Source organism: Mesoplodon bidens (assembly GCF_964165515.1).
Source record: "Mesoplodon bidens genome assembly, chromosome: 2".
Taxonomy (NCBI): domain Eukaryota; kingdom Metazoa; phylum Chordata; class Mammalia; order Artiodactyla; family Ziphiidae; genus Mesoplodon; species Mesoplodon bidens.
This window is the reverse complement of record NC_138177.1, coordinates 31484206-31507965: the sequence shown is the minus strand read 5'-3', so window position 1 is coordinate 31507965 and position 23760 is coordinate 31484206. Positions and strand designations below refer to the sequence as shown.

At 37.4% G+C, this 23760-nt stretch overlaps 1 protein-coding gene across 1 annotated transcript in view; it reads left to right on the top strand.

Moving 5' to 3' along the window:
* The first annotated feature begins 478 nt into the window (after positions 1-478).
* The window catches only part of TNFSF4 (TNF superfamily member 4), a 122273-nt gene continuing 98991 nt past the window's right edge, over positions 479-23760 (top strand). Inside the window, exons 1-2 of the mRNA XM_081254588.1 lie at positions 479-510; positions 2103-2174. Coding sequence (XP_081110714.1) covers positions 2166-2174 — 9 coding nt within the window. The 5' untranslated portion in view covers positions 479-510; positions 2103-2165. The remainder of the gene's footprint in view (positions 511-2102; positions 2175-23760) is intronic.

Sequence of the window (23760 nt, the reverse complement as noted above, 5' to 3'; positions counted from 1 at the left end):
TGGGGAAAAAGTAGAGAATTAATTGATTTAATAAATAAAATTATATATATATATATATATATATATATATATATATATATATATATATATAACTGAATCACCTTGCTGTCCACTTGAAATTAACACAATATTGTAAATTAACTATAATTCAACAAAAAATAAAACTAGCTATGCACACTATAAAGATAATGGTAAAATTCATGCTAAAAATTTAAATTTTTGTATATGTAAAGTGACATTAAATAGAAAATGAAAAGCACTATGACACGTAGAAAAAAATAAATAAACCTTTTTTCTTTTTTAGCATTTTATATGTGAGTGTGTTTGTCTTAAAGTTGATGATGAAACCCGAAACAGAAGTGAAGTTGCCTAAGACTGACCATTCCAAGAGGCAATTAATGAGATACTGTTCTCAGACCCAGTGATGATGCTTCTAGAGAACCATTTGGAGAGTTTTTCACATGTTCCATGCAAGGACTGGCATCTGACTCACAACTACAAAGTTTAAAGGTGAGAGTCAGTGGCCTGAGCTCTGTTGACTAGGAGCACAGTGAGGGAAAAGGGCTCTGTCGGAATCCACCACAACTTCTAGCATCTGGTGTGACAAAGGATGTTTGAATTTCCCATGAACCCATGAGGCCCCCGAGGTAGGAATGTATTGGGTTGTTATGAACAGGACTCCACGCAAGAGGAGTAAATCCAATGGAGGAGTGGGCCACAAAAACCAGTGGCTAAAGGGGAAGTTGTAAGAGGAGGCATAGTGTACGTCAAATGAACTGTAGGTGAGAGATCCCCAATGATGGAAGTTGTCTCTGAAAAAGCCACAAAACCACTCCAAGAAAGAAGGAATTGACATTTAGAACATCCCTCACAGAGAGAATACCTATACCAGAGTATAACTGTACTGTGAAATAACACTATATTTACTTTTACTTCTTTTCAATCTCCTCACTCCAATCCCTGAAAGGTCCCAAAGCATCAGCTACGGAGTCAAGGAGAAGGTAGAATAAGAGCTGAAGATGATTCTAACCATCCCCATCTTCTTTCATTATAGGCTTCCAAGCCTGAAGTAGGCTAGAGATCAGAGAAGAGAGAAGTTTTAAATTTGATGAGAATAGGATTTTGATTATTATAACTGACTAGATTTTTTAATACCTGGAAAAAGAGATTATTAAATTTCATTGAGTCTAAGATGCTATTGCTTATAGGATGTTCCATTATTTTATATAACACTTGGGGAAAAAAATCCCTTCCAATTGTGACTACAAGATGACTTTGAGATTCAGAGATGAGATATTAAAATGGAAAAATATGTTTATCTTAGACTAGACAAAATAGAGTAATATTTTATTATCTGAGGGTGATTGGAAAAGCTATGAGATCTGATTGAGATTTCATTGAAGGGAGGGTACATGAATTAATAATAGAGCATTTAAAGGGGGGCAGTGGTGATAAAAAGTAAAATTTATTCCTGCCTTTACCCTACAGTGTCCAACTGGTACAATAAACTGGTTAAACGATGTAATTTCTCAGTCTAATTTCAAGCAAACACACACATACCCACACACATGAGCTAAACCTGCCTTTGAAAAAAGCCTGAAGAGAAAAGGGGATCCAGGCACTCAAGGGCTCATTTTAAAGGTTCACCTTCTCCAGCTAACATATGTCTAATCCTTCCCAGAAAGAGCAGAACACCCTGAGTGCTAACATAGATGCCAATTTCAGTTGGAATTAAAAATTGGGATACGTGGAAATAATGCAATACTTTGGATGTTTTCATAATTTTGAGTATTAACAGGAAAGAATTAGATCTCATGCTCTCAGTAACACATTTGATAACATGGGGAGGTTAATAGTATAACTGAAGTATCATTTGGCCTCCCTGCCTCTCAGATGTCCAGATAAACTAAACTGAATCCTCCCAGTTCTATGGACTGTGAAAGTCTAAAGAACTCCCATTTGCTTTTGTGAATTCCTGGAGAATTACGTCTCACAGTCCCCTAAGCCTCTGACTCTCATGTGTATCAATCTGGATTTGAAACTAGACTCCTCTGGGGGTTTTAAAATATGTCCAAAAATTCTTTGACATTCCTCTCTTCTAGAGATGGCACTTAACTCCTCTTCCATTGAACGTGGGATGGACTAACTGACTTACTTCCAATGAAATGAATAAGGTATGTATGACATTGTGTGACTTCTGACACCAGGATGTAAAGCACATGGCTTTCTTCTTGCCTTCTCTCTTGGATTGCTTGCTCTGGAGGAAGCTAGCTTCCATGGCATGAGGACACTCAAGCAGCCCTGTGGAGAGAGAGGTTCATGTGGTGAGAAACAGGCTTCCAGCCTACAGCCATGTAATTAAGCCCTCTTGGAAGTGGAGGTTGGTATCTTTGGCAATTTACTGAGGGCAAGGGACATTTTAGAAGGAGAGGCCAGAGTTTGTATTTATACTGTTGGGGTGGAAGAAATTTTCCACTACCCTTCTAGGTTCTTCTGGCTGGTCTAAGAATTAAATTGACATGAGACAGATTAACAGGAGAAAATCACACAAAAGTTTAAAAACACGTATACATGGGAAAGACCCAGAAAAATTAAATAACTTGCTAAAAAGGTTGAAACCCTCACCTTAAATATCATCTTCAGCTAAAGACAAAAGAAGATGTTGGGGGTAGGAGTTCAGGACTTCACAGGGGAGGAAGGCCATTGAGTGGAGACAGAAAAGCAAATGTTTGGTAAACAAATGTTTGCTGGGCCATGAAGAGACAATGGGACACGGAGGAAGTTTAACAAACAGACTTTGCTAGGTTCATCCCTGTTTACAAACCTAGTTCATACTATAATCATTTACTCTGACAGCTCCCTTCCTAGAACAAGGCTTCTATCTACTATCTTCAGGCAGTTTGAAGTGGGAAGGTCAAAGTTTCTTCCTGAATCTTTTGGGCCTTGATTGTTTTCAGTTTGAAATAATCCACATACCAGAGAGACATTTTGGGGTGTCAAGTTTTGCTTGCCTACAATATTTCTGTCAGCAGTAATTATATCAAGGCTCAGAATCAACTTGCCTCAACAATACTTAATATCTTAATAAAGTAAGTAAAGTAGTATTTTAAAAAAGTAAAATAAAGGTAAAGTATGAATAAGGTATAATACTTAATACTGTTACTAAGCATGGGGCTCTCTGCCCAATGCACATAGAAGCCAATACTATGGCACTGACTTCTGAGAAAAGAAAACGCTTTAGTGAGAAGGCGACCGGCAAGAAGACAGGAGGCAAGGCTCTCAGCCTGTTTCCCTGATATGGGGTTCAGTCAAATTTTTATGAGTTAAGGTAGAATGGGTTGGTATGTGGAAGCACTGGTTGGAATGGGGCAGGGTTCAATTGGAGGGCTTCAGGACTTGGCCGTGTATGGTAAGATATGGTAAAGAGGCTTCAGCACGGGATCTTCCTGGACAAAAAACCCTTCGCTTCTGAAAGGATTCTGGCATTCGGGTTCTAGCCATGTTCTGGTCTTTTGGTTCCATGGTGGGGGAGAAACTTTGGTTCCTGGTGTTATTTAAAGGCAAAATTTTCTCCTCTGTGCGTTTGTTGGCTGCATGATTTAGTTTTGCTCTGTTGTCTCTGAAAAACAACTTAGTTCTGGTTAGGAACAGGACAGGGTCAGTTCAGGCTGGTTTTTCGGTTACAATATCTTAATAAAGACTTGTCATTTGTGAGTAACTGGGTCTCCTTGCCCCTGGATTTTCACCATTCTAAACCATTATCTTTAGCTAGTGAGAGCTTCCTTGTATCAATTATCTGACTATGCTCTCCCCCAGTTAAAAATACATTCATGCCCCACTAATTCCCATTGCCTTCAGAATAAAATCTCAACTCCTTTACTTGGTTTATAAGAACTTTTAAGTACTGCTGTGATGTGAGATTGTGGTCACTTCTCTGGTCATGGGATATTAATTTTGAATCCCATGCATTAAAGATTTTATTTTTCACAAGTTCTATGTGAAGCAGAAAATACCATAACCTTTACCTGGAGAATTTTTTGTTCTAGAAATGAATACTTATTTCATGTCAATATTTCTTACATACACAGAATTAGTGGGCCAAGTGACCAAAGCTTCTGGGGAAGAAAGAAATGACTGTTTTCACACCTATAAAGTGGGAACAACTAAAACTCTGTGGGTGGTTGAAACTGGACAGGAGAATGAAAAGAAATTGGTGAAATGATCTGTCTTTCTTCTGAAAATATTACTGTATTAAATTCTTCAATAAAAAGAAAATAATAATTATGGTATGTCCACTATTGAAAATAAAAAGGTAGATTTACCTTTTCACCTGGAACATTGTCTATCATATGGAGTGGAAAAAAACGGTTAGAGAACAGTATGTAGAGAATGATCACATTTAGGTAAAATAAATACAGTGTAGAAGGCACAATATCAAATTGTTAACAATGATTGTCTCTTGGAAAGGGGCTTCTGAGTGGAGTTTGTGGAGTACTTCCTATGTTATTCACTTCTGAATTTTAAAAAAATGTGTAAAAACAAATCTTTTACAGTTTAAAAAGATAGTTCCATTTTATAAAGATCAAGGCTGACAGCTAGGAACTTTAAATTAACATCCGTCCCTTTGTCTTCACACAGATTCTCATTCAACTTTTCCTGGAATGATGGAAGGTTCGATGTTAGGGTTTAATTGCATCTTAAAGCTATATTCCAAGGGTATCCCTCATAACCTCATTAGTGGCTAAATCACTGTCTCTGTTATTAAATTTTTCCTCATAGCTAATCCTCATGTTACTCCATATACATTCCCCACCCAGAGTTCAGTTAAATCTGGGAAAAGAAAAAAGAGTTGATAACCCTCCTTGGTTTAAAAATGATTGGTGATTTTAATTTTCTTTTCATAGCATATTTCTCTTTTGCCAAATATCTTGCCCTTGATCATTTCTTGGAAGCAACGTGGTGAAAATGAAATGTGTGGGGTTTGAAATTGGAGGAACTGGCTTCGCAACCTGTCATCTTTGTTTACCAGTAGGCTACTTATGGGTAAACCATTACCTTAATTCTCTGCACTTTAGTTTCCCCATCTATAAAATCAGATGAGAGTGACTGAAAGGATCACAGGAGATAACGAAAGTGGGAGTGTGATGAACAATAGCATCTTGCAAAGATGCTGCTTGACCTTTCTCTCCCCACTTGACCCCAGTCACTTCTCTCTCTCTAATTTTTCGTTTTTTGAAAAAAGACTTTATTTTTTCAGAGAAGTTTTAGGTTCATGGTAAAATTGAGAGGAAGATACAGAGGTTTCCCATATACCTCCTGCCCACACACATGCCATTATCACATACGCCATTATCAAAATCCCTCACCGGAGTGGAATATTTGTTACAACTGATTAACCGACACTGACACATGATTATCACCCAAAGTCCATAGTTTTCATTGTGGTCCACTCTTGGTGTTGTACATTCTATGGGATTGGACAAAGGTATAGTGACATGTATCTACCGTTATAATACACTTCTCTTTTCCTTGCTTCTTTTCTTACCAGACTCAAAAGAACTCTCTAATATTAGTATCTTCTTCTGTAAAACAGAATGAAAATAGCCCCTCCCTTCTGTACTTCAAAGGGTCACTTTTGTAAGACTCATCTGGGCAAATGCATGTTAAACCATGTTGTAAAGGCTAGGGTCCTAATGCCAGCTATGTATCTTGCCACATGACAGCCCTACGAGTGGGTTTGTCAGAGTAGACATGATCCTTTCCATTTTACAGACAAGGACATGGTTGGAGAGGCTGTGACTTCCACATGGTCTCACAGCACTAGAACCCAGGCTTCTAGACTATCAAAGGCCATTTTTAAAGTTTATTTCTCTCCTGTAAGTTAAATGACCTTGACTCTTCTAGCTTTTCTTTATAAATTCCACACATCAACCTAATCTGCAAAGAAAAGCAAATGAATTGCTCAAATGATTTTCTTCTCTGGAATTTTGCTATTAAAGTTGGGTAGAATTATGGGAGCACTGAGTGAGTAATAGCCAGCACTGTGCAGGGAACACAGTGGTAAATGAGAAGTCATGGTCCCCGCCTTTATGGAGTGTATGTTCTGTGGGGGTTGGGGTGGAGCGAGCGGAGGTTAAACAGGAAAGAAGTGAGTAAGCAAATAAATGAACAAGAGAGTTTGGGGTAGTCATAAGCATTTTTGAATCAAATAAAGCCTAGTGACCTGCAGGGGTGACAGTGTGGTGGTGGTGGTGGATGGGGAGGTGTGACCTAGATTGAGTGATGGAGGAGGGCTCTGGAAGGAGATGACAGTAGAAATGAGACTTCAAATAGAGCAGAGACTTTGCCTTCACCATTGTGTCTGCATTCCCAGTGACTGGACCAGTGTCCAGCAAACAACATGTTCAGTAGATATTGGGTGAATGAATTAATCAATGAATGAAGGAGCCATTCATACAAAGATCAGGGAGTGTTTGGAAATGCTTTTGCTATAATAGCTAATACTAATAGCTACTATTCATTTTGCTCATATCACATGCCAGTTACTTAGGCTTAATGATTTACATTTATTTAAAAGTGGAGGGACTACCTTGATGGTCCAGTGGTTAAGACTCTGTGCTTCCACTGCAAGGGGTGCCGGTTCAATCCCTGGTCAGGGAACGAAGACCCCGCATGCCATGCAGCGTGGCCAAAAAATAATAAAAAATTTAAAACTAAAAAAATAAAAGTGGAATCCTCACAACAACCCAAACAATTAATTACATTATTACCCCATTTTTCAGATAAGGGCTATAATGACATTTGTGATAAAGGGATATTTTGTGATATTGTAAAATCTTTAATTTTCTTGTTACTCCTTTTAGTTTCAAACACTTTAAGACCAATGTTTGGTCACATTTGTATTAGTCAAAATGCTGGGAAATCTGGTATTCTGATTCACCTAATTTTCTATCAAAGCATATTTGTTAAAGTTCTATATAAAAATAATAGTTTCTCTATCTGCTTTGTTCATATGCTAGTTAAAACTCAATCATAGAAAGCCTGAGTTGAAAGTAACTGTAGAATTCAACTCATCCTATAGTACTATTTCATATATAAAGGGATTTAGGCATCAAGAAACTTTTCAAATTTTTTTCTTTAATGACTGAATTTTTTGCATTGAGTATTTGGAGTGAGAAAAACTACAATAACAAGATGGGCTGTCATCTATTAAGCACATGAATCAACGTGTTTCAAAACCAGTTCATTTGCTCTTCAAAAGAACTGCAATGATATAGACATTAGAATCCCCACCTTGCTGATAAAAGTACCTGAGGCTCAGTGGCCTGTGTAACTTGCTCAAGGTCACATTGACCGTAAATGGCATAAGTGGAAGGTTCCATAAGTGGAAGGTTCAGTCAGATTTTAATACACCATGCTGCTTCTTCCAAAATAGGATCACTTCATAGTAAAAATTTAGAAATTGATCACAAAAATTATAGCAGTTTGGATTGACTGTTTACTCATCCCAGCACACTAGAAATTATGTTGATTTTGTTTTTCTCTTTTTTGGGGGGGTGGGACAAGTTTTTCTCCACCTGAAAGTAAAGGGTAGAAAAAAATTCCGCTGACTTATATTTGAATTAATGCCTGTAGCTTCACACATCCAACAATCAACAAAATACAATTCACTTGTGCATTAAGACGGTTGGCTTTTGGCAACTACAGAGAGGGAAACTTGACAGAGACTCTTGGGGAAGTCCCTACCCTAAGAAAATCCCTCCATGACAACAGAGTGCCCCAGGGACCTTTGAGTTCTCTAAGGGCTAATAAAGTGCAATCAACACCAGTGGGAGATACTATCTTTCATGTCTTCTCTGAATGACTAAGGATTTCTGCCTTTGATATTCTTCTCCCCTCCTCTTTCTCATAGGAAGTTCCTGGCTGGAGAAACCCCCAATATGGTTGGGCTAAAGATAAAGGACTCTGGGGTTGCTTGGTCTTCTCCAGAGATGTTAAAGATCAATGTCAGCTTTTATTTTATCTATCTGTCTACCTATCTAACTATCTATCTATCATCATCATCAACATCACTTATTTTGGAGGAGGTAAGGGATTATATTGAGCAGCCATAAAAAAATTAACAGAGCCTAGTGATTTATTGAGCTCATAAAACAAATCAGTAAAACATGTTTTCCAGACATTGGGAGAAAAAAACAGCCTAAATGTAAGTTCAGCCTTTTGAGGCTTTTGGAGGATGGGTTTAAAAATCACTTAGTCTTTATAGTTGAGGAGCCCCTCAGCACCAACTCTGTACTCCCCTATCCCTCACATTCCTTCACCCCTACATGCTTTGGGGGCATGCTGGAATCCCAATTTATCTAGTCATCACAGTCTGAGAAACAGATAAACTCTGCATTCATGATTACAAATTTAGATTATTTCTGCAAAATCATTGTTATGCATTGCCCCCCAAAAAGCCTTTATTCCGGTATCATAATCCAACAGTCAATACAGAAAGTACTTATGAGTTACCTGCTTGGAATCTTTTGATAAAACGTGGTAGAATTTAAGAGTTAGGCTGTTCTAAACCAGTAGAAAGACATTTCAAGGAAATAGCAAAAACCCTCAGTTCCCTGAAATCAAGTAAATGTCAAGCCTTGATCTTGTCAAGTTAGTCCTTTGGCATTTTCTCCTCATATCTGCATGACATTACTCTCCCAAATGGATTACCATAGCCTTCTTGGCCATCAAAGCCAGTATAATGAGACAAGAACAAAGACATCTATATTTTATAACTAAAAATATGAGGAAATATGCTATTTTCTGTGCCTAAAATTTATTACCCCCCCACCCCAATTCTATCCACAGGATATATTGTTTCATTGTAGACTTACCACCCTATACTGTAATTACCCCTTTGCTTCTTTGTCTCCCTCACTATGCCAAGTCCTTTAAAGGCAGCTCACAGTGGCTGTCTCACTGTGCTTATCTCAGATAGGCTTCCACTGGAAAACTTCTACAGGTGACTGGAATTTGTGTACAGGGGTCTTCTCAAAAGCAACGTTTGTGGGGGGATGAAGGAAGTAGGATTGGGCAGAGGGAAGAGTTGAAATGTGGAACCATCACAACGAAGGCCTCACAAGATCCTTGGGTAACTCTAAAGCTGGGATGATCCCTTCAGAATCTTCTCACCTTGAGGCAAGGGAACTGGGCCTTTATTGCTCATTTGCTAGTCAATGGATGCAGGTTGGCTCTCCCAGTGGGGCATGACCAGGAGCAAGGCAACTTTCATGCATTTAGTGAGGGCGTTTCCCAGAGAATGAGTCAGCTAAGTGCTGTCAGCTACTGCCAATACTCACAGAAGCTGGGGGAATAATGAATGTGCTTCAATTCTGAATGCAGGGATCTGGGTGGCATATAGCAGCATCCACTACAGTCCTCCAAAACTATTATTAAGTAAGTGACATTATATAGTTCATTCATTTATCCAAGTGACTCGTGTTTTTGATTTCACATATGTAAGAGGAATATTTTAACCAGCTGGGGATGTATCTTGCATAGTTGTTAGTATAGAAGCATTACTTTTAGGTACTAGTTATATAGCTACTAGGTTTCAGCATGTTTTTTTGGACATAAAATTCATTTTATTTATCCAGTGTGATCTGCTTGAAGAAACTCTGAGGCTTGAGTTAAAAGACCTGGGTTCTTATTAGAACTCTGCCACTTACTATATGAGTCATGTTACTTCTTTGTTTTCAGTTGTCTCATTTGTAAAATGGCAAAAATGATATCTTGGGTGACTTTTTCACAGGGTTGTAGTACAAATAATGGAAAGGATGCTTGCCAAAGCCCTTTGTAAATGACTGGTGGAGAAGGGATTGAAGAGGCTGTGGGAGCTCTCCATTAGCATGAGGAATAGGGAAGGAGACTGCAAAGGGGAGGGATGAGGAAAAGAGGTGGAATTTTCCTGAGGTGCCAAAAACCATCTCTTTACTTCGCCATTGCAACTCAGGCCTGCTCGAGTGAAGTAAATTCAAAACAAAACAGAACAAAGGAGACAGACAAATCAGTCGACTGAACTATATACATTAAGTAAATCTTTACGTGGTTTAGAACGTTTTTCTCACCCCCTCCCCACCAGGTAGAGGCTGCAACAATCATACTGTTGGCAGGAAAGGAAAACCACTGTATTTGTTTAGTTCTGGGGGTTCTTGGCTACAATATAGGATCTATCACCTCAACACCACTTTGACTCACCTTGTTTATATGAAAACAAGTGGGTGTTCATTTCTAAGTGTCTCTTTATCTCTCTCTTTTTGTTGCGGTCGTGGTTGCTTTGGTCTCATTTTTGATCTTTCCCCATGAAAGACCTTTCTTAGTCCCTGTCCTGAAAGTAGGTGATCATCCTTCAGGTCAGGGTAGAGTTAGCATGGACTTCCCCAGAGCAGTGGAAATGTTTGCTTTGAATTTTAGGCTTTTTCAACCCTGATGGCATGATCTTGGTTTTGGTTGAAAACTGGAGATAAATGTCATGTGGTCAACTCCAGGGAGGTGTACTTGGCTTATTTCTAACCAGAGACATTTCCCAACCCTTTGCCCACACAAGGCTAGTTTTCCCTTCTACCTCAGAGGTTTTCTGTTACACATGCTGTTCTTCTCCCTCTGCTCTTCTTTCTATTAATTCATCCATTCATTCATCTCCCTCCATTCCTTCTGGTTAAGAAGCCAGCTTAGGTTTACATTGCACATTTCATGTTCCCTTCTTCTGCCTCCTTGCTTGGGTCAGATGTGGACAAACTCTGCCTTTAATTTCAATGCTGTGCTCCTGGGACCCATAATTTTGGCTTGGGCTCCATCTCTGGGAGCTGATGATTGGCCAGGAAAATTTCAACAAAGCAGAAGGGCAGATCAGGGCCTGGCTGACCTTGTGCTTCTTGGTTTTTCAAGATTTATGGGTTGGATGAATCTTGCACTCAACCCTGGCCTTGTCAACAACATGTTTGTTTTTATCACTAAGGCACCCTGGTAGGAGACTGCATCACTGCCTGGGAAACCTAACTTTACTTGGACTGTGACAGATTTGACCTCCACACCAGTGCTTCTTTTCCTATGTAGGCAGGTAATTCTCCCCTTACCAGGTTTCTTAAAGGAAATAAGGTATCACATATCATTAGATGGTGTATGGATATAATGGAAGCATTTTTCTCATGGAAGCCTGCCCTGACCTCCCAAGGGTAGACTGGGCACCCTTTTTGTGGCACCATATACTTTCCCTTGTATTTTCTGAAGTCAGAAAGAATCTCTTGTTCATCATTATATCTCCATAGTCTGGAACACAGAAGTGTCAATACATATTTGTTCACTAATTGACTGAATTTTGGAAAGTGTGAACCATCTTCCAGTTTCCTGAGAAGGAAGAGAAGTAACAATATCTGCTTTTCTGACTCCCATCTACCCAGGGCTCCATAGCCCATTGAGAGGTAGTGCTGAGGGTAAGTGGATGTTTCATTCTTACATGTGATTTTGTCTTTTCATCACTCTTGTCCATCCAGACCATCCTCCTTGCTATACCTAGAACTTGTCAAGCACAGTCATCTCCATGGGAGAAGCATGGTTGGCAATGGGTACAGGTGGTCAGGAGGAAATAGCAAGCTTTTGATAAACACATCATTATCTTTCTGCCTACTCCTGTTCATTAACATGGTAAGGAGATGTGTTTTTAGCAGTGTATCCATTCTGTCAAGATCCTTTCCAAGCCTCTATTTTTCCCTTTAAATATCAAATCAATGTTTGTTGGGTAGAATTGAAATTTAGGTGGTTAGACATCCAGTTTGGGATGGGCAGATGTGCTTGGTACCATCACCTTTTGTCTCCAAAGGGTTAGGGCTTCTAGCCAAGCATGTTCTCTTTGTAGCTCTTTTTCTGGCTAACTCATACTTATCTTAAAAATACCTTCCTCTAAGAAGACCTCTAGGGTGATGCAAGTTTGGGCTTCCTGATATGTGGTTCCCTATATCACTGGAGTGTATTATAATTTTATCATATTATAAATTCTTGTGTAATTTGTCTTTTTCACTCATAAGAACAAACATTTCTTGAGGGCAGAGACCTTGTACGTGTTTTCTCTTTTCTGTGATCAGACTTGTTTGAATAGTGCTGTCCAAAAGAAGTTTTAGCAATGATGGAAATGCTCTATTCTGCTCTGTCCGGTGAGGTTGCCACTAGCCAGATGTGGCTATTGAACACTTGAAATGTAGCTAGTGTGACTGAGGAACTACATTAATGGTAGTTAATTTTAATTGAAAAGTATTTACATTTAAATAGCCACATATGACTAATGGTTACGGTATTGGGCTGCATAGTTAGAAGTTTGTCAATTTCTACTATTCTTTTCAAAGAACAAACTTTTGGCTTTGTTGATTCTCAATTTTGTTTCTTTCTTTGCTATTTCAATAAATTCTGCTCTTTATCATTTCCTTCTCCCTCCCTCCCTCCCTTCCTTCCTTATGCTTTTTCTAACTTCTTAACTTGGAAGCTTATATCATTAATCTTATCATTTCTTTTTTCTAATGTAAGCATTCAAAGATGTATATTTTCAAACCATAATGGAAAGGAATATGAAAAAGAATATATATGTATAACTGAATCACTTTGCTGCACACAAGAAACTAACCCAACATTGTAAATCAACTATACTTCAATTTAAAAAAAGATGTAAATTTTCCTCAACGCATTGCTTTATTATAGTCCACAAATTTAATCTATGGTATTTTAAATCAACTTTATTGAGATTTAATTTACATATGTTAAAGTGCACCTTTTTTTTTTTTTTTTTTTGCGGTACGCGGGCCTCTTACTGTTGTGGCCTCTCCGTTGCGGAGCACAGGCTCCAGACGCGCAGGCTCAGAGGCCATGGCTCACAGGCCCAGCCGCTCCGTGGCATGTGGGATCTTCCCGGACCGGGACACGAACCCGTGTCCCCTGCATTGGCAGGCGGACTCCCAACCACTGTACCACCAGGGAAGCCCTAAAGTGCACCATTTTAAAGAATACACTTAGTTTCAGTAATTGTACACACCACCTGTTTTACCACCACAATTAAAATATGGACTTTTTCCATCATCCCAAAATGTACCTTTATGCCCCTTTGCCATTATTCCCTATCACATTAATCTACTGTCACTATAGTTTTGCCTTTTGTAGAATTTCATATAAATGGAAACAAATAGCATGCGTTCTTTGCTCTGTTTCTTTAGTTCAACAGAATATTTTTGAAAGTTATCCATGTTGTTGTATGTAACAGTAATTACTTCCTTTTCATTGTGGATTAGTATTCCATGGGATGGATAGATCACAGTTTGCTTATCCATTTATTTGGATATTTGAATGTTTGGGTTGTTTTCAGTTTTTGGCTATTATGGATAAAGCTTCTTTGAACATACATGCACAGGTTTTTATGTAGAGATATATTTTCATTTTTCTTGGGTAATTACCTAGGTGTGGAATTGTTGGGTCATATGATAACTGTAAGATTAACTTTATAAGAAATGTCCCAAGTGTTTTAAAAACACTGTTGTATCATTTTCAATTTCTACCAGTAACATATGAGACTTTCAGTTGCTCCATATCCTCATCGATACTCGTTATTGTAAGTCTTTTAAATCTTAGCTGTTCTAGTGGGTGTGTAGTGGTATCTAACTGTGGTTTTATGTTGCAGTTCCCTGGTGACTGATGATGTTGAGCATCTTTTCATGTGCTCATCAGACATTTGTGTAATTTTTGTGATATGCCTATTAAAATATTTTGCCCATTTAAAAAATTGGGTTGTCTTCTTAGTATTCAGTTGTAAGAATTGTTTATATATTCTGGATACAAATTTTTTGTCCATTTATGTACTGCAAATATTTTCTCCTTGTCTGTGGCTTTCCTCCCCAGTCTGCTCTTTTAAGAGCAAAAGATTTTAATTTTAATTAAGTTCATTTTAACAGCTTTGTCTTTTATGGTTCATGTTTTCTGTGTTCTATGTAAGAAAACATTGCCTACCCTAAGGTCACAAACATATTTTCTTTCATGTTTTCCTTTAGAAGTTTTATAGTTTTAGCTTTTATGTTTAGGTTTATGATCCATTTTGAGTTATTTTTGGTGTAAGGTATGAAAGAAAGGGTCAAAGTTTATTTTTTTCCAAACATATATCAGTTGGTCCAGCACCATTTGTTGGATTTCCTTTCCCCAATGAATTATCATGGCACCTTTGTTGAAAATAAATTGGCAATGTGGGTAACATAATGGTTCTATCTCTTTATTGCCTATTCTGTTCCATTAATCTATATGTGTACTTTATGCCAATACCATACTCTCTTGGTTACTGTAGTTTTGAATTATCTTGAAAGCACAGAGTGGAAGTACTCCAGTGCTGTTCTTTTACAAAATTTGGCTATTCTAGATCTTTTACATTTCTATATACATTTTAGAATTAGTTTTGTTAATTTCCAATTTTGTTTGTAATTGTATTGACTCTACAGATGAGTTTGGGGGGAATGACATTTCAATAATATTGAGAATTCTAATCCCTGAACATGGAATGTTTCTTCATTTACTTAGGCATTTAAAAATTTCTCTCAATAAAGTTTTATAGTTTTTAGTGTACAGGTCTTGCACATATTTTGTTAAATTTATCCCTAAGTATTTCATTTTATTTCATTCTATCATAAATATTTTTTCTTAATTTTGGTTTTAAATTGTTATTTAAACATAAAATTGATTTTTGTATATCGTCTTTTGTATCCTGTAATATTGCTAAATTCACTTATCATTTCTAGTAGCCTTTTTTAAAAAAATAGAGTGCTTAAGATAGTCTATATTCACTAACAGTTTGTCTAAGAATAAAGAAAATTTTACTACTTCATTTCCAATATGGATAATTTTATTGTTTTTCTTGTACTGTTGCATGGGCTAGGAACCTCTAACACAATATTGAATAGAAATTGTGGGAACCCACAACATTGCCTTCTTAGTCTGGGGGAAACATTTTATCTTTCAATATCAATTGTGGTACTAGCTGTAGGTTTCTTAAAGATGCTCATTATCAGATTGATGGAATTAGTTCATTCCTAGTTTGCTGAGAGGTTTTATCGTGAATGAGTATCTAATCTTAAGTGCTTTTTCTGCATCTATTGAGATGATCAGATGTTTTTCTTCATGTGTGAATATGGCTGATTACATTGATGTTTGAATGTTAAAACAACCTTTCATTTCTGAGATAAACTCCACTTTGGTGTTTATTAGGGTGTATTGTCCTTTCTATATATGGCTGATATGTTAACATTTTGTTAAGTGTTTTTGCATCTATGTTCACGAGGAAAATTTATTTCTATTTATTTATTTTATTTTTGTGGAAAGTTTATTTAGTTTTGGTATTAGGTTAATGCTGGCCTTGTGAAAGGAGTTGGGAATTGTTCCCTTCTCTATTTTTGGAAAGGATTTGTGTAAAATGTGTATTTTTTTCCTTTCTTAAGTATTTAATATAATTCACCAGTGAAGCCATGTGGACTTGGAGTTTTCTTTGTGGAAAGGGTTTTTTTGAAAAAAAAATAAATGTAATTCATTGACTGTATAGGGTTATTAAGGTTTTCTCTCTTTTTTCTTATTTTTGTTGGTTTGCTAATTTTTGACTTTTAAGAAATTTGTCCTTTCTATGTAATATGGTATAAAGTTGCTCATACTCTTATCATCTTTTTAATGTCTGTTGGCTCTTCTGAATCTCCTCATTTCTCATATTGATAATTTTTGCCTTTTCTCTCTCTTTCTTTTTTTTCTTACTCACCTAGTTAGAGTTTTATCAATTGTATTGCCTTTGCAAAGAACCAACTTTTGGTTTCCTTGAATTTTCTGTATTGTTTGTTCAATTTCTATGTTATTGACTTCCATACATATATTTATTATTTTGCTCTTTTATATACCTTGGACTCAGTCTACCTTCTTTTTTAGCTTTTTATGGTTGAAGCTTAGATGACTGATTTTAGAACTCCTTTTTTTTTTTTTTTTTAAAGGAAAGTCCTTATAGGTCTCTCATGTTATAACTGATCCAAGGCCAAAACTCATCACAGAGAATCTAGTCAAGAGATGAGGAGGCCTGCATAATCCAGCAAGAGCCAGTCTGAGGAGGAAATATCTTGGTTAAAGCCAGACAGGCTGTGGGGTTGCCATCCATTGACAGCTTTCTTCTTAAAATTAAATTGATCAGTCACCATGTTTTAGCTGATTTCTTAGCCATCCTCCAGAAATATGAGGCAGGCTTTATCCATTAGGCACAATAGGTGAGGTGCCTAAACCCCATGATCTCACCAAAATGGTTTAATTTCTTTCATAAAATGCTCAATCTGGCCTGGATCTCTTTTATTTGATAATTAATACAACTTAACTTTTTTCTGAGCAGGAGATCAGGATGCTATTTTTAGAAAAAGGGAGGGGGAGGGGGAAAGGTGGAAACTCACCTGGGTTCACAGCAGGAGCCCAGCAGAGGACCACCTAAGCTTGTGTGGAAGACCTACAACCAGAGACGCTGGGGTGGAGCAGAGCAGAGGATGCAGACTCCACTCTGATGTCCCGAGTCTGTGCAACGCAAGCGTTTTTGGATGAACTAAGCCCTGGGCGGTGGTCTACACATGTACTCTGTTGTGAATTCATTACTAAAAATCTGGAGTGCTTGAATTTTCTGAAGGGGTGGATTGAGTTTCTTACAGAGTTTATCTGACCCAGAATGCTTTGCAAATCCAGCCCCAGATTCCGCTGGGGAATTCCGCTGCTCCAGAGAGCATGGTGGGCTCTGCAGAAACTGAAAGCAAGCAGCACCATAGTTCATCATTTCAGCTTAATTATTAGCCTGTGGCCTGTACCGGCTGCCAAATACGAAAGGTTGGAGCATGTGATCGTCTCCAAACATTTCCACAAGGGCTCCTGTGGTTACTGCGAGGTCTTCGGCTCTCCCTCCCCTCTCAAATTCAGCTTGCATAACCCAGTACAGCCCCTTCCTCAGGTCAGCTTTTGTATTCGAGTAGGGAGTAGTAAGCTGAACTGTAAACCAGAGCCGCCATTCCGCCAGCACCCTCCCTGCTTTCCCAGAGTGCACCTATTTTTTAGTCACGCCCCTGGAGCCTGCGCGCCTAAGCAAGCCCGCCCCCCACCCCGCCGCCCACGACTAGCGGTAAAAGGAAAGCCAATAGCAATCCTCCAAGGCAGAGCACGTATTCGTGGAACCCTGCGGAGACGTTGTAACCCATACCAGGCACCAGAAAGAGCGACAGGCTAGACCTCCTCCCAGTTCTCTGTTCGTAACTAGCAGAGCTCCTGGAGGCACAGGGCTTCCGCTGCCTGCCATTCCCGCAGCCTCCGCCCACAGGCCACTACTATGATCCCGGCTATTACTGCCTGGGCGTGTACAAAGTGGAGATAAGATCTGAATCTGTGCAGAGCCCGGCGCGGGAAGCCGAAGAATGCTACGTTGAGGAAGGAGATCCGGGCCTCCTGGGCTGCATGAACCAGGAGGCTACGGCAAGCACGAGGGCGGTGATGGCGGCCAGGAACCCATGGAGCAGCCACCTGAGGAGCCAAGCTATGTGGAGGCTGCCGCGGAGGCCCCACACCCTGGAAACCGGCTTCTCATCTATTTTAATGTAAGTATATACAACCATAAATGCCCTTTAGGTATTTAATTATATATATTATATATAATTTTTAATATATAATACATATACTCTGCAAATTTTGTTATGGTGTGTTTTAATTTTTCTTTAATTATTTCTAATTTCTCTTGTGATTTTTTTATTTTTGATCCATGGGTTGTTTAGAAGTGCATCTTATAATTTCCAAATATGCGTTCTTTTACAGATTTCTTTTAGGTATTGATTTATATTCCTTGTTTCTTTTTAACTTTAATTTCTGTTGTTTCAATTCTTCTAAACGTAAGAAGACTTGTTTTGTGGAAGAGCATAGAGTCTATTTTGCTCACTGTTACATGTGTACCTGAAAAGAATGTGTGTTCTGATGTTGTTAGTTGTAATGTTCTCTAAATGCCAGTTAGATTAAGTTGTTAGATAGCGTTGTTAAAGTCTTCTATATCCATATTGATTTTCTACTTGTTCTATCATTTATTAAGAGAACAGTATCGAAATTTCCAATTGCATTTGTGGGCTTTTATATTTCTCCTTGAAGTTCTGTCAGTTTTGCTTCATGTATTTTGAAGCTGTTATTGAGTCTTTATAGGCTTAAGATTGTTATCTTCCTAATCATTTGACCCCTTATCATTATGAAGTGCCAGTCTTTGTCCCTGATAACTTTCCTTATTTTCCTGTCTAGTTTGCATGATATTAATAAAATCATTTTAGTTTTTTTATGGTTAGAGTTTTTAATGTTATCTTTCTATCCTTTTGCTTTTTAATTTTTAAACCTTTTAAAAAAATTGAAGTCTAGTTAATTTACAATGTTGTGTTAGTTTCAGGTGTACAGCAGAGTGATTCAGTTTTATATATATTCTTTTTCAGATTGTTTTCCATTATAGGTTATTATAAGATACGGAATATAGTTCCCTGTGCTATATAGTAGGTCCTTGTTGTTTATCTGTTTTATTTATATGTATAAAATATATACATATAGTGTGTGTATGTTAATCCCAAACTCCTAATTTATGTCCCCCTCCCCACTCCCTTTCATAACCCTAAGGTTGTTTTCTATGTCTGTGAGTCTATTTCTGTTTTATAAATAAGTTCATTTGTATCATTTTTTAGATTCCACATGTAAGTGAAATATGATATTTGTCTGACTTACTTCACTTAATATGATAATCTCTGGGTTCATCCATGTTGCTGCAAATGGCATTATTTCATTCTTTTTTTATGGCTGAGTAATATTCCATTGTGTATATATACCACATCTTTATCCTTTCATCTGTTGATGGGCACCTAGGTTGCTTCCATGTCTTGGCTATTGTAAATAGTGCTGCTGTGAACATCGGGGTGCATGTATCTTTTTGAATTAGAGTTGTCTCTGGATATATGCTCCATCCTTTTGCTTTTAACTTGTCTGTATCTTTATTGTCAAACTTTCTCATAGGCAGCATAAGGTAGGCCTTCCTTTTTATCTAATCTGACAGTCTCTGCCTTTTAAGTGGAGTGTTAACAAATGTTTACATTCTTTATGATAAACAATTTGATTAGGTATAAATTTACCATTTTGCTATTTGTTTTCTATTTGTCCAATCTGTCCTTTCTACCTTTTTTCTGCTTTCCTACCATGCATTAGATTAATTAAGCATTTTTTAGTATTCTTATTTATTTCCACTACTGACCTCTTAGCTCTGTCTCCTTTAAATGGTTGCTGTACGGTTTCAGTTGCATCTTTAACTTACTGCGATATATTGATACCTTCAAATAACATTATACCTGTTTATATATCACATAAAAATCTTTCAACAGTATACATTCATTTACCCTTTTGTAGTTTGTTGTATTGTTGTCACACATTTGACTTCTCTCTATAAAAACCACACTACTTTCATATTATTTTTGCTGTAACACTCAGTTATCTTTAAAAAATGAGGAAGCAAGAGAATTTTTGTACTTACCACGTACTTAGCATTTCTAAGTCTCTTCACTCCTTTGTGTAGATCCATCTTTCCATCTGGTATAATTTTTTTTCAATCTGAAGTCTTCTAGTGTAGATCTGCCAGTGACAGAGTCCCTCAGCTCTTGTCTGCAGAGGTCTTTATTTCCTTTCATTTGAAGGATATTCTTTATGGATATACTTAACATTGACAGATTTTTTTCAACACTTTAAAAGATATCATTCCTTTGTAGTCTGGTGTACATTATTCTGACAGTCTTCGGTCATTCTTTTTTTTTTTTTGCGGTACACGGGCCTCACCGTTGTGGCCTCTCCAGTTGCGGAGCACAGGCTCCGGACGTGCAGGCTCAGCAGCCATGGCTTACTGGCCCAGCCACTCTGTGGCATGTGGGATCTTCCCGGACTGGGGCACGAACCCATGTCCCCTGCATCGGCAGGTGGACTCTCAACCACTGCACCACCAGGGAAGCCCTCTTCAGTCATTCTTATTTGTAATGTCATGTCATATCATGTCATATGTTGTAACATGTATTTTTTTCTGGGCACTTTTAAGATTTTCTCTTCATGAAAATTTTTAAAAAGCAATTTAATTATAACGTGCCTTGTAAGTTTTTTTTTTTTTTTTTTTTTTTTGCTTTCACCCTGCTTGTGGTTCATTGAGGTTCTTGGGTCTGTGGGCTCTTAATTTTCATCAAATGTAGAAAATGTTGAACCATTATTTCTTCATATTTTTTTTTCAACCTCACATCTTTCTCCTTTCTTTCTGGGACTCCAATTACACTTCTGTCAGATTGCTTAATATTGTCCTACAGATTCTTAAGGGTTTGTTAATGTTTTCCATTCTTTTTCTCTCTCTGCTTTAGTTTGGATCGTTTCTATTACATATGTTCGTGCTCACTGACTCTTCTGCAGTGTCTAATTTGCTGTAATTACATTCAATGAACTTTGCAATTTAGATATTGCTTTTTCAGTTCTTGAAGTTCCAGTTGGTTCTTTTGTAAATCTTGCCATTTCTACTCTCATTATGTTTTAATGTGCTTGGTTGCTTATTTTTCATTACTGTTGTTTTTTGGCTGTTTTTACTGACTTATTTTTCTACTTACTGTGAGTCACATTTTCCTGCTTTTTGCCTGTCTAGTAATTTTTAAAGAGTAATTTTTGTTAGATGCTGGTTATTATGATTGGTACATTGTTGAGAGTTTGGATTTGATTACATTTTTTTAAAGAACATTGAAAAAGTTCTGGCAAGCAGTCGTTACATGTGGATAAGCTTCTTCATTTTGAAGTTGTTTTAAACTTTATTTGGAAAAGTTTAAAGTAGCCTTCATTAACTCAAACATCCCTCCACCTTATAAGAGCTCTGAGAATTTTTCATTTTGGAGCTCTCCTGTAATTCTTTGCCCAGCCTTACAACATTTCACCATATGTGTACATGGCTTACGGTTTAGCAGTGGACTAAAGGGGACTATTATGAATATTTCTAGAGCCTTTTCTCTGTATCTCTTCCTTTTTTCTAGTACACTTCTTTGAAAAATATATTCTCCTTAGCACCCTCACCCACTGCCAGAGCTCCTTTCTCTGCCTCTTCAACTCACTGAGGGATGTGGTTTCTGATTGTGTTCTCCCTCTCTGTGCTAGAGTCTGGAAATTCCTCCAACAGAAAGCCAGGGTGAGCATAGGGTTGTCCTAGTTCATTCCTCTCTGTTAGGGATCACAGTTCTGCGGTACCTGTTGTACAATTTCTTACAACATTATTTCATATTTTTGTCCAGTTTTACAAAGGTCTATAGTAGGAGAAAAAGTTTCGTTCTATTTATTCCAACATGGCAGAAATGGAAGTCCTGATCTGTGTTATTTTTATTATTGCTTAGTTTTAAACATTTAAAAATTTCTATTATAATTTCTTTTAATCCATGAATTATTCACAACTGTGTTTTAAAGTTTCCAAAATGTATGAGAGTTTTAAATTTTTTGTATTGATTTCAAACTTAATTGCATTATGCCCTAAGAATGTATTCTATACAACAAGACATATCTGAAATTTCTGGGAATTTGACGTATGACTTATTATCTTATAAATATTTCATATGTATGTGAGAAGAAAGGGTATTTTCTAATTGTTAGGGACTGGTTCTACATATCTCCATTAAATCAATCTTGTTAATTGTGTTCAATCTTTTATATTCTTACTAATTTTTTGGTCTGCTTGGCTATTTATTAAGGAGAGAGGTTTATTGAAGTCTAATACTGGGATGGTTGAGTTATCCATTTCTCTTTATAGCTCTATCAATTTTTGCTTTATGTATTTTGACACTTTAAAAATTGAGGTAAATTATACACAGTAAAATACACAAATCTTTAATATATAGTACAAAGAATTTTTGTACACACATACCCACCCATATAACTATCACTTAGCTCAAGATGTGGAACATCTCCTGAACCACAGAAGACTCTCATGTCTGCTTCCTGGCAATAACCACTTAAACCACTCTTTGAACCTTTAGCAACATTGTTAAGTTTTATATATTTTTAAGCTTCATATAAATAGAAATATACAATATGTATTTTTTGTGTCTTTTTTTTGCTAGTATGATTTTGAGATTTATTTATATTTTTTCTGTATTAGTGGATTTTTAAAATTGTTCTGAATAATTTTTCTGAATATCATGCGAATATTTCTCCATTCTATTATTGACAGTCATTTAGGTTGTTTCTAATTTGGTACTGTAATGAATAACACTTTTATGAACATTCTTGTCTGTGTCTTTGGTGGAGGGAATAAGTATATATTGGTAAATGCCCAGGATTAGAATTGCTAAATCCTAAATAGAATTTTAAGTATGTGTTTCACCTTAGTAGATACAACCAAACAGTTTTGTAAAATAATTGTACCAATTTACTCTCCTACCAGTACTGTATGAGAATTCCAGTTGCTCTACATCCTTGCAAACACTTAGTATTGTCTGTATTTTAGTTTTGGTAATTCTGGTGGTGTGTAGCATATCTCACTGTGGTTTTATTTTTATTAAAAAAATTGTTTTAACATCTTTATTGGAGTATAATTGCTTTACAATGGTGTGTTCATTTCTGCTTTATAACAAAGTGAATCAGCTATACATATACATATACCCCATATCTCTTCCCTCTTGTGTCTCTCTCCCTCCCACCCTCCCTATCCCACCCTTCTAGGTGGTTACAAAGCACTGAGCTGATCTCCCTGTGCTATGGGGCTGCTTCCCACTAGCTATCTGTTTTACATTTGGTAGTGTATATATGTCCGTGCCGCTCTCTCACTTTGTCCCAGCTTACCATTCCCCCTCCCCATGTCCTCAAGTCCGTTCTCTAGTAGGTCTGTGTCTTTATTCCTGTCCTGCCCCGAGATTCTTTATTACCATTTTTTTTTTAGTATAGTTTTTAGCGCTTGTTATCATTGGTGGATTTGTTTTTTGGTTTGGTTACTCTCTTCCTTCTTTCTTTCTTTCTTTTTTTTTATTACTTAAAAATTTTTTGTTATTTTTAATAATTATTTTTTATTTTAATAACTTTATTTCATTTTATTTTACTTTTTTTCTTTCTTTCTTTCTTTCTTTCTTTTTTTCTCCCTTTTATTCTGAGCTGTGTGGATGACAGGGTCTTGGTGCTCCGGCTGGGCATCAGGCCTGTGCCTTTGAGGTGGGAGAGCCGAGTTCAGGACACTGGTCCACCAGAGACCTCCCAGCTCCACATAATATCAAACAGTGAAAATCTCCCAGAGATCTCCATCTCAATGCCAAGACCCAGGTCCACTCAACGACCAGCAGGCTACAGTGCTGGACACCCTATGCCAAACAACTAGCAAGACAGGAATACAACCCCACCCATTAGCAGAGAGGCTGCCTAAAATCATAATAAGGCCACACGCACCCCAAAACACACCACCAGATGCGGACCTGCCCACCAGAAAGACAAGATCCAGCCTCATCCACCAGAACACAGGCACTAGTCCCCTCCACCAGGAAGCCTGCACAACCTACTGAACCAACCTTAGCCACTGGGGGCAGACATCCAAAACAATGGAAACTACAAACCTACAGCCTGCAAAAAGGAGACCCCAAACACAGTAAGTTAAGCAAAATGAGAAGACAGAGAAACACACAGCAGATGAAGGAGCAAGGTAAA